This window comes from Phoxinus phoxinus (genome assembly GCF_949152265.1).
Source record: "Phoxinus phoxinus genome assembly, chromosome: 10".
Lineage (NCBI taxonomy): Eukaryota > Metazoa > Chordata > Actinopteri > Cypriniformes > Leuciscidae > Phoxinus > Phoxinus phoxinus.
Window position 1 is genome coordinate 30,836,459 of NC_136885.1, and position 19,773 is coordinate 30,856,231.

At 37.5% G+C, this 19,773-nt stretch overlaps 1 protein-coding gene across 2 annotated transcripts in view; it reads right to left on the reverse strand.

Moving 5' to 3' along the window:
- rims2a (regulating synaptic membrane exocytosis 2a) overlaps positions 1-19,773 on the reverse strand; it is a 191,120-nt gene that overhangs the window by 145,183 nt on the left and 26,164 nt on the right. For both annotated transcript variants that reach the window (XM_079624549.1, XM_079624553.1), the window contains exons 3-4: positions 11,478-11,688; positions 609-886 (exon numbers count right to left, since the gene is read on the reverse strand). In XM_079624549.1, the coding sequence (XP_079480675.1) occupies positions 609-886; positions 11,478-11,688 (489 nt within the window). The remainder of the gene's footprint in view (positions 1-608; positions 887-11,477; positions 11,689-19,773) is intronic.

Consider the following 19,773-nt stretch of genomic DNA (forward strand, 5'->3'; position numbering starts at 1 on the left):
ATGTCCTAGCACTACATTTTCCTAGTAAAAATGTCTAGAAACCATCCAAAAACAGCCAATCAACCTCTTAGTAACAACCCAAATCACCATAACATCCACATAGCAATATCCTAGAAGCCAACTAGAACACCTTAGAAACTGCTTAGCAACACCCTAGTTATGACCCAGAAATACCAAGCTACTACTTAGCATCACCATAGCAACCACTTAGCCCAGCAACCACCAAGTATACCACAGCAACCATTCAGAACACCTTAGCAACCACTTAGTAACAACCTAGCAACCACCCAGAACACCCTAGCAATGTCCTTGCGTATTATCTCCTGTCTGTCTCAGTATTTCTTTCTACAGGGAATTTTAGACAAACATTTAGACAAAGCTTTGTCATTCTAACATCAAAGTTTATCCTGATCAGACCAACTTTACCCATTAAGTTCTTAATATAATTAACAAATACAATCACTGTGGGCAAATTATTTCAGCAAGTTTCTTTAAAAGTAACAAGAATAACTTGAAGAGTGCTGCTGCTCACAAGGAATAATGATTTCAAAAATGCATCTAATTCCAGCCTTTCAACATCGTAGCACTCTAAAAACACATGAACTCACCTGTTGCTCAGAGGGTCGTTGGGCTTCAGACCAGAGTCGTTGTTGAGGGACGTCTGGCGCAAGAGTCCTGGAGCACGGCTGCGGTCCCCTGGAGGCCCCTGGTACAGCAGCGGGGCTTCCTGCAGTTTGGCCTTCTTCTCCTGCGGAGCCTCTTCGTGGCGGCGCCGGGGGTCACTCGCACCCGGGGGCAGGGCGTCCCCTGGGCCGCTGTAGAACCAGGCCCCTGACTTGGTGAGGATTTCTTGTTGTTTTCGGCACAGGTTGCATACCCACATCACCTGATAGTGACAGAACAGGAAGTTAGAACCAAAGGAGAACACAAGACAGAAGTCAAAACCCCAAATGATACGGATGAAAACTTGCTGTTGTGGGAGAAGCGAGTCATTCGGTAATTTCGGTTTCAACTGTGAAGTCAGTTAAAATTGGGATATTTGTCCAGAACCTCGTACGCAGGTCCCACAACATACAGGTTCAGGAAACTGTGATGCTGGTGCGGCTGACAAACAAAACTGTCAGAGTACATGTGAGAGGAAATGATGAATGCAAAACAAGTCTGGCTCAACCAATGGCATGAGTTTGGGGGTGGAGCTACCTGGTTTGTCTGACTAATCGAGTCCTGCAGGGATGACATATTTTTGAAGGCCAAAGCCCATTAACAAGTTAGCAATTAAGCACTTCCGGTTCCATTGTTCTGAAGTCAATATTTTTTTTTTTTTTTTTTTTTTTTTTTATTGCTGAAATAAGGTCTGTGGTTACATGGATAGTTCACCCAAAAAATGTAATTCTGTCATCATTTACTCACCCTCAAGTTGTTCCAAACCCGTATAAGTTTCTTTCTTCGGTTGAACACAAAAGAAGATATTTTGAAGGATGTTGGTAATTTGACAGTTGGCAGTTAGCCATTGACTTTGTTATTTATTTTTATATAGTATTTTTATATAGTATTTATATAGTATTTTTATATAGTATTTTTTCCCCTATGGAAGTCAATAGCTACCGTTAACTGTCTGGTTACCACTATTCTTCAAAATATCTTATTTTGTGTTCAACAGAAGAAAGAAACTCATACGGGTTTGGAACGACATGAGGGTGAGTAAATGTTGATAATGTTTTTCATCACTTTTTCATACATTGTTGTTTATCATTTCTGTTTAAAGTTTATACCGGTCTAGAAAAAGGTGGTTACTAACAAGTGGCTAAGGTTGTCAGGGACATTAAATATTATCGCAATCAATAGTCCGCATACGCAGCCTTGTTGTGTTTATAACCGCGCTCATGCAAACTATTCTAACTCGAACTTTCAGGGAAAATTTTTAAAGATTTTAAAGGAGTTGACTGAAGCTCAATGCTAGAGACGAAGTTGTGCGACCACTTTTTACTTCTGGTGACGATTATCATTATTAACCAAATGCGTAAGAATCAGGAACTTTTATTGTTTTGAATTAATCCAATGGAGAAAAAAAAGCCAATGGAAAAATCAAGGTTGGGTTTTCATCGAGGGAACCAGGGCGATGCTAACTTCTAGGTTAGCCTACAAAAATAAAGCCACCACTACAGCACTCTATAGCAGAAGTGGAGTGGGGTGGAAGGTGTTTGGAAACAACTGGTGATTATTACTGTACTCGGGTCTAACTGTACCTTAATAACCTCTCAAATCTCCTGCTTTCAACACCGCAGTCTGAACACCTCTTAAACGTTCATGTCCCACCATCACTGAGGGCACGGCAGCCTGACCTCATTATTTGCCTGACAGAAATGAACTTAGCAGCCAGTTGGCATCCCATCCAGTTTGCTGGTGGTAATTAAACCTGCTCTCAGCCACACACAGAGGCTTCCATCCAGCCAGCCTGAATACAACATGCCACATCGGCCCCCGGAAATGATGCATCTCACAAAAGAAATGGACTAGGACATTTTAAACAAAGGAGTTCCTCACATAAAGGCTTGGAATATAACGTACTAGTCGGATTACTGTATGGTGATTTTTTTAAAAGGTTGACAGCCTCTGGTTGGCATTCATACTTTCACTGTATGAAAAGACAAGAGCAGCTCTGTGTTCTTCAGAAGAAAGTGAGCATTACAATAAATAAATGATGACAGAGTTTATTTGATGATGAGACCCCACAGTATTATCTAAAACCAATAATTATTATGAAACTTGAAAAGTTGTGTGAGAGCTGCCCTATCATACAATAAAGTGAAAAGGTCACCTCTTTCAAGTGGATTTTGATAAGATCACAGTGAGGAATTGCACTGCGACCGGCTCTGAAACATATCGCAGATGGATGTGAGTGTTATTGTGATGAATGTTTGATCAGTCAGCGATAGACAAACGAAAAGATGTGCGAGTGAAAAATTGATAAAGTGCTGAGTGAGCTGTCATTGGTGTCAAATGGCAGGGGACCTTTCTGGGTGAATCTCATGAAGCCTTTCAAGGACATGTCAGGGTCACGTTTCACCCCAAAATCAAAAGAGAGAAAAAAAAATTAGACAATCATTTTTTTTTTCATTATTTACATTAGAATTAAAGTAAATTAAAAAATATTGATATAATATTGACACACTATATAATATAATATAATTTTGTATTATTTAAAATATAAAGCAATTACATAAAGTATTTATACATCTAATGCTGATGCAAATAAAAATCATTTTATTTACATTGTGTGTTTTGGGGAAAAACTACTTATTTCTGATGAAAATAAAATAATGCAATATATATATATTGTTTGTTATGGTCAAAAGCAGTGAGCAAATTTATTAAATTGTATTTTATTTGTTGTCTTGTTGTGTGATTAGCATTAAAACAGATAGCAGCGCAGCAGGAATATTAGGCTCCTGTCACTTTAAGAGCCGCACAAATCCAATACTGATACACACATGCGTTTTATTTCTCAACTTTTTACTCACTTAAAGCCGCCTTTCCACTGCACACGACATTCGCATACGTTTGTCGCATTTCGCCCCCTAGTGTCAGTCGCACGGAACTTTGAAATTGGTCGTGAAGCAACCGTTTCGCTCGGAATGGTAAAATGAATGATTTTAATGAATGTAATACAAGCATGAATACATCCACACAAAACAAATGGCCCTCAATACATCTAAAATAAAAATAAAAACATAGTAGATTTTATAGAGCAAATCAATATAAAGATTGATTTAATAATTATACAAATATTTTTTCTGCCATAACTATGAATAATCGACATTTTACAGAAATAGCGTTTACAGAATAACATAAAAGAGTTAAAATATTGGTAATTCTAGCTCATAGTTTTGATTAGAATACATCACATCCAGTCGACCGGTCGCATACGGTCTAGCCGCAGAAGTCCAGATATTTCAACGGATCCAAAGCTCAAAACAGATCCGAATTTTCTGCATTCGCATTTGATCGGAACTCCCCGCAGCTCCCGTACGACTCTCCATTGGAAATGAATGACTTCCGGTCCGACGGCTGTCGTTTGTCGTGTGCAGTGGAAAGGCGGCTTAAGTCAGAACCGACTGTGTTTACTAAGATACTTGCCAAGATAGGCATTTTGCTATAATTTTGAGTGAATTTGTCCGTTCAAGAGCAAGAAGAATCGAAAGAGAACTCGCTTAAGTATATTCGCTCTGTCTGACACTGCTTTCTGGGCACGCACTTCGGATTTGTGCGGACAAAACTTCTCACAGCGAGTACTAAAATGAGTTCTCTTTTGCACCTTCTTGCAATCGAATATCTAAATAGGCAAGGCTTAAAAACAAGTGCACATGATAAACTTTTGTGACGATGCAGGACTGGTCTGATTGGGACTGACTGATTTTCATTTTGTTTTGGCAAGCATTTAATTATTTTACCCAGAGAAAAACATTGGGTTATGCAACAAACATTATACAACTCAGTGCCTTCATGCAGATAATTAATCAAGACCATCAAATGATCAAAAATCGGCCTATAAATACACACAGCAATGCCAACAATGCTTACAATGCTTATTTCTTTAAATAAATAAATGGCATTTTTAATTCATGCAATATTTGCAATTTGTAAAACGTGATATTTGGTTACCTGACTACACCTGAGAGGTACTGTACAGTATGTCAAATATAAACATTAATACGGAGCTAGAATATTACTGTATACAGAATAACCGGAGAGGCTGTCCTGGCCCGCTGAATATTTGATAGATGTTTGATAAAAGTAAGGAAGTTCATGATGAGGGGAGCGTTATCATTCACCAGCTAAAACACTGCCTGCAGGTGGAACATGAATAATTAATGAGCTTCTATATTTAGAGCCCAGCAGCTTGTAATAGACTGGATGCATATTCATAGGTTTTATTTTCTCTGAACTTAATAAGGATCTGTTAAACAAAGTGTTAATTATGCAGTGACAGAATTAAAATAGACAGATCTCTAAGAGGAAAAGAACATATGCAGCTCAGTTCTCTACGGGTATGTCACGTTGTCGAACAGTGTCTCTATTATTAGCTGAAAAATTAAAGATCAATATGATTTCATAATTCAAGCTTTTTAGATTATGAGAACGATTACATCAAGCTGTTAGGAAATAAAAGAACAAATCAAGAAAATAAGAACAAAATGATTCACTATCATCTTTTTTTAATGATTAACAGTTTTCCAAATCACAATATGCAGCTTTTTTTTTCCATTGCCCGAATCTCAATAACAGAATTAAAGCTTAATGATAATCATTGTCACCATGCTTACCCATGTCAGCTGCGTATTGTTTGGTCCAGCTGGATAAAACTGATGTTTCAATAACTGAATTCAGAACTCACAGACTGCTCCGCACGGTTTTATATGCCAAAGTCCTGCGTAACGGTTGACCTTTGAGAGTTGGGGATCAAATGCTCCGTCTGCTGTCAAGATTGTGCTTCAGTTCAAAAAAGATTAATCCTGAGATCAATCTAAGTTGTCAAAAATAATAAGCAGTGAAATAAAAGCAATTGCTTGTGCAGGAAGACGATTGAGCGATCGAAGCGGCACATAATCATGTTTTTGTCGCTGAGCATCACTAACACGGGTCTCATTACCGATGCATGTGAGCGCGCAGCTCCACTGGGGCTGAGTCTGACTCATTACTCATGCACAACGCTCACTAACTCTCTTCAAAGGACGCTGATGAAGATAGAAGCACTAACTTCAGCATCAAGATGTTAAATCACGGATGTACATCAGATATTATAGGTGCAAAACCAATCACTGTATAAGTCATTTTTGGCACTGTTTTCATTCATGAACATTTCTCTCATTTTTAAACATAAGAACTTTGCTGTGGGCGTAGCCTAGTGGTCACTTCCTGAGCAAACCCCACCTGTTCTCCCTACCATTTCCTGTCACCTGTCTACTGACCTATATAGAAGTAAAATAAGAACTGATCATATACGGGAGACTGGGGCTAGTTGTCACACTTTATAATCCAGTGAATATTTTCAGAGGGCAAAGTAGAGGCATGGGACCCAACAAAACAGAGTGTGGCGCAGGACAAGATCAAATAAGCAAAATAAGTGTGTAAGATACTCGTGTGTGCGCACTGTGCGGGGTGCGGGAGAATACAATATTAAAATAAAATGATCTAAAAAGAAAATATCTCAAAACAAATACATTGTAATTCGTCTATTACACAAAAGCAACAAGTGTAAACGGTCCTACTCGACCCACTCCGAGCGGGATTCGAACCGGCGTCTCCGTCATGGGAGGCGGGCGCACTAACAAGGATGCTAAAGACCACAGTTTATAGCGTCATTTGCCACAAACCTCTTGAGATCAGAGGAGTGAGGTTTATACGCTCTTACTAGCTTGCCTCTGTTACACTCCCCCCCTAAACCTCACTCCCACCCGGGTCACGGCACCAAATACAACCGGTCCTGATCAACCCGCTCAGAGCGCGTGTAAGGCTGGCCAAGCTTTTAGAGGGAAAAGCTGCCCATAACTGCTCTTCTAGGATCAGTTTTCTCCGTATAGCATATTGGCGAAACAGATTTGGCAAGTGAATCAAGTGTGTATCTCGTTGGAATGACACGAGGATCACAAAAAAGAAAAAGGTTAACATTTTTCGTGAACTATTCCTTTAGATCTTGCACAAAAAATTACGCAAATAAAGTAGATCCTGACGGCCGTAAGCGCCAATTTTACCCACTAAAAAACGCTGGGTTGTTTCAACCCAATTTTGGGTCAAATATGACAAACCCAGCCGTTGGGTTAAATTTTTTAATTACATCTTTAACCCAACGTTTGGGTTTGTCCATATTTGACCCAAAATTGGGTTGAAACAACCCAGCATTTTTTAGAGTGTAGCTTCAGTGTAAGTGAAAAGCATCAGTGGTGAAATCGGCTCTTTTTCCATCAGGAATTTTCTTCTCTTTACCAAACGCTGACAGTTGTGGTGAAAGAGATCCTGTTGTCCGAGACGGCATCAATATTTACAGCTCCCGGTGTCTCGTGCGGCGAGGGGAGCTGTCGGACATCACACACTGGAACATGATAGCGCAGCTGAGTCGAGATCTGGCGACAAACATGAGGCAATGTCTGCGTTCACGACTGACGGAATAAATATCTGCATGATGAAGAAGTGAAATGATAGCCAAGATATCTACCTTCACTGCCACTAAAGGATTACATCTAAAGAAATGAATAAAACATGTGACAAATCTGTTTTAAATTATGTGCAATCACAATTTGTAGATTTTAAGTCATTTTAATATGCACTTTGGTAATTTTTTATAATTTCTATTTAGCTTTAATTTGTTTCTATTTCAGTTTGAGTTATTTTAGGTCTTCAAATAAAACTTTATTTCAGTAACTTTATTTAACTTCAGTAAGTTGCCACATTTATAATTTTCAAGTTTAAGTTTTAAATTGATATTTACATTTCAGTTTATTTCAGCTTTGTTTCAATTAGCAAAAACATATGTTAATAGGCACCAATAAGTAAATGCTTTTAATTTTAAAGTCCAAAACTGTCAAAGCGGCCAGTGAAACCTCAACCACAAAATACTTTTGCACTGGCTAAGCAGAATGGAACGAGCGTAACCAGCCTTCGGTTATTATCCGAATGATTGATATTCAAATGGTGAGCAAGCGCTGCTTTGTTTATGGTTTGTATTTCTTCAGTCCTACAGATTCAGTTTCTCTTTTGAATGATGAATACAGACTATGATACCTGCTGATATAGACAGTTGACACAGGAGCAGAACGCACAGGCTTTCGTCGCCGCCAGTTCTTACGTCAGCTTGGTGTATCACGGTCTTAATGGCGTAAACCACAGAGGGCAGAAACAGAATCCAGTCACTAAGAACCGTCCAGCAATTCAATCCCCTGCTGGGCAACCGGAAAAAAAAAGCTTGTCGTGGCCCTGCAAATGCTGAGATACAGTACAACAGATCTCCAGTACCGGAAAACAAAAGGAAACAGAACTACGGAGCAGAGGACCCAGAGCCCAAAAATCAGGCAAACATCTAAGACTGAGACAACAGAGGTAAATAAAAGAAATATGAAAACAACATACTCTACCAATGTTGCAAACTAGCAGTAAGGAAGAGAGACTGAACACCCATAGAAAAGTGACTGAAAAGTCACTCAATTCAGGCAACTGAAGGAAATTAAATCTATAGTTAATATCTATTTTTTTCTCCTATTAGTCCTATTACATTAAACAAACTGAGACCTTTACCTTCTGCTTCTCAGATTTTTATACTGAGAAAAACACCCCAATAACAACACCTCCTTTAGTCTCAGAATAGATCACAATATTGTCTCAAACTGTACGATTTGCCAGCAATTACTGTGTTTTAGCTATTCATTATGGAAATGAACAGCTTTAATTTGATGGAAAACATAATTTTATATATTTTTAAAATGTTTATATTTCGTTTGACATATTATGGTAAAGAATAGCCTTATTTTTTTATGGGAAAGTATTTAATAGATTTTAATTTTATATTTATACATCTGGAAACATTATGATAATGAATAGCCTTCGTTTACTTTATGGAAAACATAATTATATTTTTTTATTTAATATAATTAACATAATTGTATATATTATATATATATAGATATACAGCTGTATATAGACACATTATGGTAATGAACAGCCTTTTCTTTATGCACAATATATATATATATATATATATATATATATATATATATATATATATATATATATATATATATATATATATATATAAAGCGATTGTGATTGTAAAGCGCTTTGGATGTACAGTACATATGAAAGCGCTATATCTATTCTATAGCCTCATTCTATTCTATATATATATATATATATATATATATATATATATATATATATATATATATATATATATACATATATATATATATATATATTATTTTTTTTTATTTTATTTTTTTTAACATTTTTCCAAGTTTTCGAATGACCTGGGCATGTTTCCATGAGATTCACCCATATACTTCCATTTTACCGGCTTCATCAAGACGAGTTCGAGCCACAGGTTTGTGTGAGTGAGATGAATGGGGATCAGCATAACTCTGAAGCGGGACGGTGTGTGACAGGTAACACTCCACGTGAACCTGCTGCATCACCATCTGTGCTCAAGGGAACACGAGAGCATTTTTATTGTCCTTCTGCACAAAGAGCTGCGCTGCCGGCCAGCCTGGACCCGGACGCAACACTTTCACTACACTGTACTCATGCAGACGAAACAACACACAATGAAGAGGTTGCGGTTTAATTGCTCAGGGAGTTCTCATTTAAGTATCAACTTTTGAAATTCTGAAACTATAAAAAGGAATATACAGAATGTGAGATTACTTATGGTTGATTTCTCTCGAGAAACATCTGAAGCAGGCGATTGAAGCAAAAGATAAATCAAATAAAAAATATCTTAGTGATTTTATCAAATTCGAGGAAATGTGGAAACATGATATCACGATTTTCCTTTTTGTAGTAACCACAAGAAGATTGAAAGCATTCACAAAGTTGTTTCATACACAGCTGTTGATGTGTTTTTCCCTTGTAAAACTATATGAAAAGGTGCTGATGTTGAAATGAGGGATGATACAATGTCATCGACCAGTTGACCATGTGAATCAAAACCATTTCTCATTTAGTTCAGGTTCTGTAAGCGATTTCAGACATTTTGCTTTCACTGTCAAAATTGACCAAAAAATTGTATATGAATACATGTATATATATCAAAAATAAAATTAATATAAAAAAAATTTAATAAAAAAGGGAACTCTTAACTGCTAGTGACAATATATTTATAAGTTATTAAATACAAATACTTTTTTTTAAATAATCTAAAATACTTTTACTGATTTTTTATAAATAAAAAGTATATGTATTACCTTATACTTTTTTTAATCACACACATAAAAAAAAAAAAAAATATATATATATATATATATATATATATATACTTTTGTAATAAAAATATATTGTATTAAAACTGTTAAAAAATTACATAAATGTGTTATATGGTTGCCAAATGTCATCCTATTCTACTTTAAAACATGTTTACATTCATCACTGTGTATTTTTTTTTATACAGTGTAACTTTAACCACACACACACACACACACACACACACACACACACACACACACACACACACACACACACACACACACACACACACACACACACGCAAAGATTGTTTCTGGTTGGCTAAAAAAAGGAACCTTCAATGTCCTTCCTACCTTTGCAAGGCTCATTTTATGTGTGCAAAATGTTAGTCCAAAGACTATACATTTATATTTATATAATAATAGTAATCGCTTACAGCACCTTTAATGTGAAATCATCTAAGCTAAATATCAAAACATAGACAAGAAAAAAGGATTCTGACCACTTTATCCTCCTGTTGCAATTCCACAGAGGGAGGAAAAGCAAGAGAGAAAGACAAGGGGGGAAAAGAAGAGGGGAGAACAACTGAGTGACATTCAGACACACATAAAGAGATGTTCATGTACTACAGCAGCGAATCACATCGCCGCTTATTACTCTGAGCAAAGTCTTTCAAAAGCACCAGGACTGCGCTGGGAGAGAGACATCAAACGGTTAGATAAGTAGTTTTTGTCCTGATACATCCATCGCCTCGGTCAAAACAGAGGGAGTATCACCCTCTAGTGGCCATTGTGTTAACTGCTCAATCCTCAGCAGCCAGGGAGAAAAACAACTCTTCCACAGGAGGAAACATCAAACGTGTTACATTCAAAGGTCATGCATTCATACGTTCCATTTATTTGAACAATAAAACATAACATATATAAACACTGTCACATTTCTCAAAAACCCTTTATCTCTCCTGTAAATATTGTATATGCTGAGAATGCTACTCACACTATTTTTCCAGTATGCATACTAAAAACACTATGTACATTTTCTGTGCGGTATACTACCGAAACTCATGAATACTGTATCCCACAATGCAATGCACACAGCTTGACCTTCCATTTTTTTTTAATTATATGAAATGCATTTTTAATATCATCTTGACTTATGATCGGATCACATATTACACCAAATTACATATTTTTGCTCAGTTTGAGCTTCTGAATAGATCACCATTGTGGTGATGATGTGTTTCGTGGGCGGAGCTTGCCTGGTGGCAGAAAGTGACAGTTCTACAGTAGACGTCTATAGACCTAATGTGACCTTATAGACACCCCTCGCTGCTTAAACATGCAGCCTAATAAGGTCATGTTGCTGCATTGTAGCATACTACCGTTTGCAACGTTTCTCACGTCACAAGTTATTTATAAAAAATAGTGTATGGCGCAAAGTGCCCAGTATGTGGTGAGCAACTGGTATTCTATTCTGAACACATCACTACACTATCAGTGCTTGTGTGTACGTCTGTGTTACGGCTGTACCTTATTGGAGCGTAGTGAAACTCTTCCTCCACAGCGCGCACAGAACTTGGTTTGGCAATATGAACAGAGGTGGCCACAGCCGTCGGCAAACTTGGTTTTATGGCAGATTCCGCAGATGGGGGCGTCAGTCTTCTGCTCCGGGGTGGTCTGTGCCTCGTCCCCCATCTTCTTGACCTGATCCTTATACATTTCAAATTGCTGGTGCAATTTCCTGCGGGGAACAGAACACAGCCAATCAGAACACGGCAAGAAAACATGTTACAGGTTTAAAGTTAGTTGACCCAAAAATGAAAATTGTGTCATCATTTACTCACCCACATGTCGTTCTAAACCCGTAAGACTTGATCTTTTTAATGAAATCGGAGCTTTCTGTCCCTCCATTGACAGCTACACAAATTACACTTTGACGCTTCAAAACATTCCTAAAGAGATCATAAACTAATCCATATGAATTGAGCGGTTTAGTCAAAATATTCTGAAGAGACTCGATCGCTTTATATGATGAACAGATTTCATTTAGGCTTTTCTTCACATTTAAACATTGATCAGTGAACATAAACAGACGTGACGCGTAACTCGAGAATGAACCTCATTGGTTCTCATGTCAAGCGAACATGCTTTCGTTTACCTCAACTGATGTGTGAGTTGAAGAATATTTGTATGTGAATAAAAGCTCAATCTGTTCATCATATAAAGTGATCGAGTCTCTTCAGAAAATGTACTAAAATTCATATGGATTAGTTTTACGATCTCTTCATGAACTTTTTGAAGCGTCAAAGTGTCAGTTGCGTATCTGTCAATGGAGGGACGGAAAGCTCTCAGATTTCATCAAAATATCTTCATTTGTTTTCTGAAGATGAATGAAAGTCTTACGGGTTTGGAACGACATGTGCGCGAGTAATTAATGAGGCAATTAAAACATTTTGGGTGAACTAACCCTTTAAACATTATAAGAAACAGGACACAGAGTTTGCTCTTTCATAGCTCATGAGACTTGTTTCATCCAAATATCCACTTATTTCAGTTATTTATCCTAAAATGCAAAAAATAATAATAATAATCTAAAAACACAAGAGAGACAATTACTGGCACACAGTTAAAAAACAGGCTATAAAACTAACATGACATAAAGGTCTCCATTTATAATGTTGCAAAAGGTTTTATATTTTAAATAAATCATAATAATATATGAAGCAGGACAACTGTTTTTAACATTGATTACAAGAAGAAATATTTATTGAGCAGCAAATCAGCATATTAGAGTGATTTCTAAAGGGTCACGTGACACTGATCACAGGAAAAAAATATATCTTAAAATATATTCAAATCGAAAACAGTTATTTTTAGTTGTAATAATATTTCACAACATATTTTGATAAATGCAGCCTTAGTGACCATTATAGACTAGACTTTAAAAAACAAAATGCACCGACCCCGTACTTTTCAAAAAGTATTTTAAAATATATTTTTTTATTGAACCATATACAATATCATAAAGTGTTTGTAATTTTTTTTTTATAAATCCTGAAAACAGGCATATTGTCCTGAAAGAAAAGCCACGTTCACAGTGAAATATCTGTAGAATGACTATAATGGTGTTTTGTTGTCATGAAGCTCTGATTAAACTCTATAGCGACTGCTGGAGGTGTCAGACTTTCTGTTCTTCCTTTACTTCATCAGCAATTAAAGCATCATGTGCAGCCTGGAAACTATTTGTGGCTAAACGCTTTCAATCCAGATGACAGAGATAACACATCAGGCTCACGTGCATCACCTCATATACACTGCAACCGCTGTAGACATGTCAGTAATTATGAGCTACAGTAGCACATGCGCACCACAGTTCCCACTACAAAACCTGATCATTTATCAATATAATCACATACATATCAACTTGATCTTGAGCTAGCAGATCAGCTCGAGGGACTTTTATTTTAGGGTGACGTTTAATCATGTACCCACTCATTACCGTAAGAGAGCGGAGGGGGTCAAAGGCTTGAGACAGACCCTGAAACGCTAGCTGAATGCATGCATGATGCACATGCATTTTGTATGTCGCCTGTCAATCAACCGTAGTCGTGGAAACCAAACACTGGGGGCTAGCGCCATAAGCTGCCTATTAGAGGAGGTTTGGTCCCACATCTGCCCCTGCAACATTCATCAGTAGGCTGAATTATTGAGCACGCTGATCTCTTTACTACGGCAGAACGCCGGGCTGTTACCCAGAATTCACCTGCTGGCCACCTCCCACCAAACATGAGCACATTCTCACGCTAATCACTAGCTCTGACGGGAGGGTTTGAATACTTAATGCTAAAGAGTTTGTTTCCTGTAAATTTGATGAACACAAATTTCACTGAACTTTTGTTTTTTGACTTCAGCATAAACAAAATTGTAAAAAATAAAATACAATAAAAAGTTGACAAACCATGCTTGATTCACATATAGTCTATAATAGACTTGGTCGGTGTGATGTCATAGCTGGGGGTGTGGCTTGAGGCGGAGTCGGCGTGGGGGAAAACAATCCTTTCCCACTCACTGTCACTGAAAAGAATGCCGTTAACCCAGTATGGCCTACGTAGAATCACTTCTGCCGCTCGACAGAGCAAGATACATCGAAAAACAGAGCCGTGTTGTCTGGACAGTATCTGTGACTGGACAAACGAACCAACGGAATTGTCAAATATGTCATTTTCTCGTCAAAATGCATGCTGATCCCCCAAATATTACACGCCAATAGATACTTCACTAATACATTCCCCAGTCTTTCGATGAAAGAGTTTATTCAGTGTTCCTGGATTTAGAGTATGTATTACATTTAACGTTGAGGCACACTATGCAATATCTGTACCTCAATATAACCGCTTCAAAGTCATTTCGATGGTAAACAAACTCGTAGTAGGGCAAAACTTCACGATAGCAAAGCGGGGGGGGATGCATCAATATTGAGATTTGAGAGGTGGCGCCCCACCACATCTCGCGAGAATCACGACTTGCTTTACGGCACAACATACACAATTATGCAGTAGCCTAATATTTGTATGAAATCCTGAAATATTAGCTGGTCAGTAGACATCTTCTGAGTCTATGTGTGCCTGTTCGATGAGAGACGGCTCTGCGTGAGTGGTATTTACGACAGTAACGTTAAATACAACTAATCCACAGCGACTCTATGGGTCGCTGTTTGACAAAAATGGAAATCTTGCATAGTGTGCCTTTAAATTTATCATAAAACAGTATTGTGCTAAATTGATATTTTTCTGAATATGCCGTGTGCACTGCAAAGGTATAAGTTTGTTTGGGCTAGAATATAAACATGAAATGTGCAAAGTCTAAAGGCTACCACGTTAAACAAACATTTGTCAAAAGCCTAAAATCCAGTTATTGATGAGCTGTTTGGCATCAATTACAGGTTTAGATAAAGTTTAGACATCCGTCAGTTTTCTGTTGTCTTGCACGCATGTAGCTTTATTTGTTAATTTATTCGTTTTTCACAATGAATTCCTAGTTTCTATGGGTTTCAGCATTTGCATTTTACGAAGTGTTTGTGGGCGTTCCCAGTTATGCCAACCACGTCTATACCTGGAGAAAGCCATTAGCGTTCCCAGTTATCACAATGGCATATTTAGCCCATTTCACACTTTTAAGAGCCCTACAAAATATTGGTCACTGGTACTAGTATACTATTCGTCTACTATAATAAATATACTGGAGATACATGTCAGAATAAGCTACTAGTTTTGACCAGGTTTATTATTGTGAACTAAAACTATTAATAACATTGACAGCTGCAACAAATATGAATAAAATACAATTATTAAAAAAAAAATTAAAAAGGCAACTCACTGAAATAAGTTTAAGTTGAAGCACAAAAATGACTAACTGTAAAAAATAATCAAAATAAATACAATTTAAATAAAAAAACACAGCTAAAGAGTAGTATTTAAAAATAGTATACACGTCAGTACTATTAAAAACATTGTTAGCTGCAATAATACAATAAAATAAAATAAAATAAAGCACTGCATTGGCAACTCAATGAAATAAGTTGAAGTTGAAGTTCTGTTTTCTTTAAATTTTTTATTAATTTACAGTTAGTAATTTCAGTCAAATTACTAACTCTAAATGAAAAAAAAAAATGGAAAAAAAAATTTAACCTAAAGAGTAATATTTTAAAAAAGGCAGAAGCACGTAACAAAAATACTTAAAATGTAAGTACAATTAAAATATAAAAATAAATTGAAATTCAAAATGTAACATTATATAAATAAACTATAACATTGGTTTTTACTGACCTTCAATTGGTCTTTTTACCAACAGGTTCTAACTTTTTAAAGCTAACTAGCCAACCCTGACATCCTGAACTCCGCCAGACATCATTTCTGTTTAAGACAGTGACTTTTCACCCCTCTAGGATCAAGTCACACCAACGAGCAGGTCTGCTTTCAACGACCCCTTGACCTCTGCCCTCGTACCCTCAGAACATATACAGTACCACTCGCTGTCTGACCCCATGCTCCGCTCTCAGATACACGTCACATATCCTTTAACAAAATGCAATATCATATTTTAGTCTGTGACACGTCAGAAAGAAAGATCATACTGTATGTTTGAATTGACATGATGACAAATTGTCTATTTAACACGAGCACATACAGCCGGGCTCCAGACAGCAGTCAGGTGGATGATGGGAAGGCTGGAGGAGCTCCAGAGGGCTGGCAGGTGCGCTGGCTCAGGTAGCATTACAGACAGCTGGAGAGCATAACCCATAATATAACCATACGCCATTCTTCACGTCTCATCTGACACACAGCAGATAGAGAAGTCAAAGAAACACGAGCCAGTACACTGATACGGACTCCCTTTATGAGTGACACCGTGGCCGCCTGAAGACCTGCGCTTTACCTGTTTAAGCTACTAATAAATTTGTAGTCGACTTCAGTGTAATACAAAACCCACGCTTAATGCAGATCTCGTAATCAAATCGAATTGATGGACCATGCTGATCAAAAAGTGTGATTATTTAAGATAAAACTAAAAGTGAAATAAGGACTGTCATTGCATTTATTTAGGGCTTGATCACATTAATTTAGCATAATTCATTGTAAAGAAAAACATAATAAAAATAACTAAATTTCTCATGCCCACTGACCTGTATGCAAGTCATTTTTCTATCATCAGAGCAACTTAAGATATTCAAAGTTTTCATTTCTCATTACAATAAAATTTTATTAAATTAACCTCATTTAAAAATTCGCTAACAAGAGTTATGCATTATGAATGCAACAATCAAATACTATTGTTATATATATAAGGGCTGTCGAATCGATGAATCGTGATTAATCGCATCTTACATAAAGGTTTGTGTTTATATAATATATGTGTATATGATACATATGCATATACATAAACACACATATAGGAATTACTCTTAATTTTTCTGTAATTTAAATACAGTTACTTCAGATGTAACTGCATTAAAAACTGTATAGACTGTAGAACAATTATATATAAAACACTAGTGGATTTAACATCTAATGTTAAAATATGTGTTTTTAATATAAATGTCAGGGTTATGTCTTTAGTTTTTGTTTATGTGTCTTTTGTTTCATGTTTACCCTTTCAGTTTAGTCTTTGTCGTGCCCTAGTTAGTTTCCTTAGTTACTGATAACTTTCACCTGTTGTTCATTTAGTTCCCTTGATAACTCTGTATATTTATATTAAAGTAATTCATTACTAGCTAAATTAATAAATGCTGTAAAATAAGTTTTCAAATTCAAAATTCAAAATAGCAACATTTTTATGGATAACGAATTAAGTGATTAATTGATCAACATACCATTAATTAATTACATTAAAGATTTTGATCAACTGATGGTGAATTTTGATAGATTTCAGCACTGTCAGTGAAAGGTGAGTCATATCCACAGAAATGGCACATAATTCAAGGATTTCTGGGCAATATAGCTTTTTGAGGGCAAAGATTAATCCATTCAGTCTTACTTACGTCTCCGGTTCCTTTGGCGGCTCTGTTTGCGGTTGGTTTTGGGACTTTGTTTGGGGCTGGAGAACGTTATTAACCAGATCAGTGATTCCGCTAAAGCAGAGTTCTCAAACCGGTTCCACGGAGGGCCTAGTGTATGGAGGTTTTTGGTCTTTCCCTTCAATTAGTGCCCAATTAAGACCTAGACTACCAGGTGAGGGGAGATCTTAACCAATTAGTGACCTACTCAATCAGTTTGGTTCAAGGTAAAAGAGAAAACCTGCATACACTAGGCCCTCCGTGGAACCGGTTTGAGACAACTGCGCTAAAGGGAAACCACCTGTATGAACAAGCAGACAGCGCAACTCAATATCAGGTCAACAAGCCTGCTTCCAGTCGACATACGCGCCAATATCATGACAACAACTGCAGCAGTGCAGCCACATTCATAGGGAACACACATAAAGGGTACAGCATGTACAGCTACAAGAGCTACTAGGACAGAGAGAAAGAAAGACAGAGAGAAAGACAGGGACAGACTAGTCTCGGCCCACGGACCGTCTCATGCATATTGCACAGAAAACCGGACACTTTTTTAATCCTTTCTGCGAAAATAATCGTGTTTTGCTACAAACTTTTCTGTCATGTCAACTCTCTGAGTGTTGTAATGGATTTCACACTGTTGATATGTTTGGACTGCTGATGCTGTTAGGCCGTGTGTCCACCAAAGCATTTTTAGCCGTGAAAACGCTAGGCGCTCTGCTGAAAACACCTAACTGTGGGCGCTTGAGAGCGTTTTGGCAGCGCAGCGTTTTTTCCAGTTGAGACGTTTCGTTGCTATGATACAGATACGCGGCACAGTTTACTTGTTCGGTTAGCTCTGGTTGATGTCGTTGTACAGAAAGAATGTTGTGACAGTTGGTCGGTGTGGTATTTGTCCCGCCCCTCCTCCACTGTGATTGGTCGTCAAACAAATACCCAAAGTTGAACATTCTTCAAAAAATGACGAGCGCTCGATGCTTCAGCATGAAAAAAAACGCTCATCGCCTCGTTACGCTCATAGCGTTTTAAAAAGGCGGGTCTCCCATTGAAAACAATTGAAAAAAAACGCCAGCCGCGTGAAAAAAAAAACGCTTTGGTGGACACATGGCCTTATTGCTGCTGCTGCTACAGAGCAAGTACGGGACTTTATACTGCCAATAGTAAACACACATTCGCTGCTGTGAGCAAGTAAGACATTCCGCTGCAGCACAATATAGTACACATGAATGACCCGTAGCAGATCTATACAGGTGGAGCTGGGGAAGGGGGAGGTGTTTCTGAAAGTGCACAGCAACTGCTACAGAAAATGCTGATCAAGTATTTGAAGGTTGAGCAGCGAGCTCATTGGCTACTGATACAGAAGAAACCAATCGGCTGTGCCCTATAGATAACGATGTGATTGCAAGCAGATTGAGAGACCTGCGCCATCTAGAGTTTCATGACAGAACTTTGTATTTCTGAGGAAGTTTAGCAGTAAGTAAACTTTTTTTTGAGTTATATCTATGAAATAATATTTATTACTTTTAAACAAAAAGACAGTCTAATTACAAAGTGCAAAAACAATTCCACTATTTTTGTTTTCAGAAATATTGGATGAGACCTGAACTGAGAGCTTCAGAGCTGCTTTATAGCTGAATTGAATTTATTTCATATTGATGAGCATTACAAAATGTTAGAACTGAACTGAATCAACACTGAACTGACTCAGCTGAACAATGACACTATTTTCTTTTTAGAGCTGCTTTACAGTAGCCTGGCTCCGCCCTCCTACGTACTTCGGCTCAATTTTCATTTTCCTTCAGTACTAGGTCTGGGATTGTGGTGTATTCTTGGGTTTTCTCCGCTAAATTTTTTGCAGGTCCAATCAGCGAACAGAGGGAGTGGCTGAGAACGATGACGTTGAGGTTGTGCGCTAATTTGAGTCGCCATACGTTACGACCAAACGTTAGCGATTGGTTATGGCAGATCGAGAGTGACTCTGGGCAGATCCAATAGTTTTAAACTTCAACAGAGTCCCCGCCTACAAGGAAGTTAACGCTTGTCAATGGAGAGCGGCCAGACTCTCTGTACAAATGAAATGTACGAGAGTCTGGTAGAACCAGGCTAGCTTTACAGCAGAATTGAACTCTGTTTGCATAATTAAATCATTATTTTCCTGTTTACCCCTGTAAAGCTGCTTTAAAACAAGCTGTATTGTATAAAGTGCTATTTAAATAAAGGTGACTTGACTTTTCCAGCATTTCTTATATGGACTGTCATGGACAGAAAATG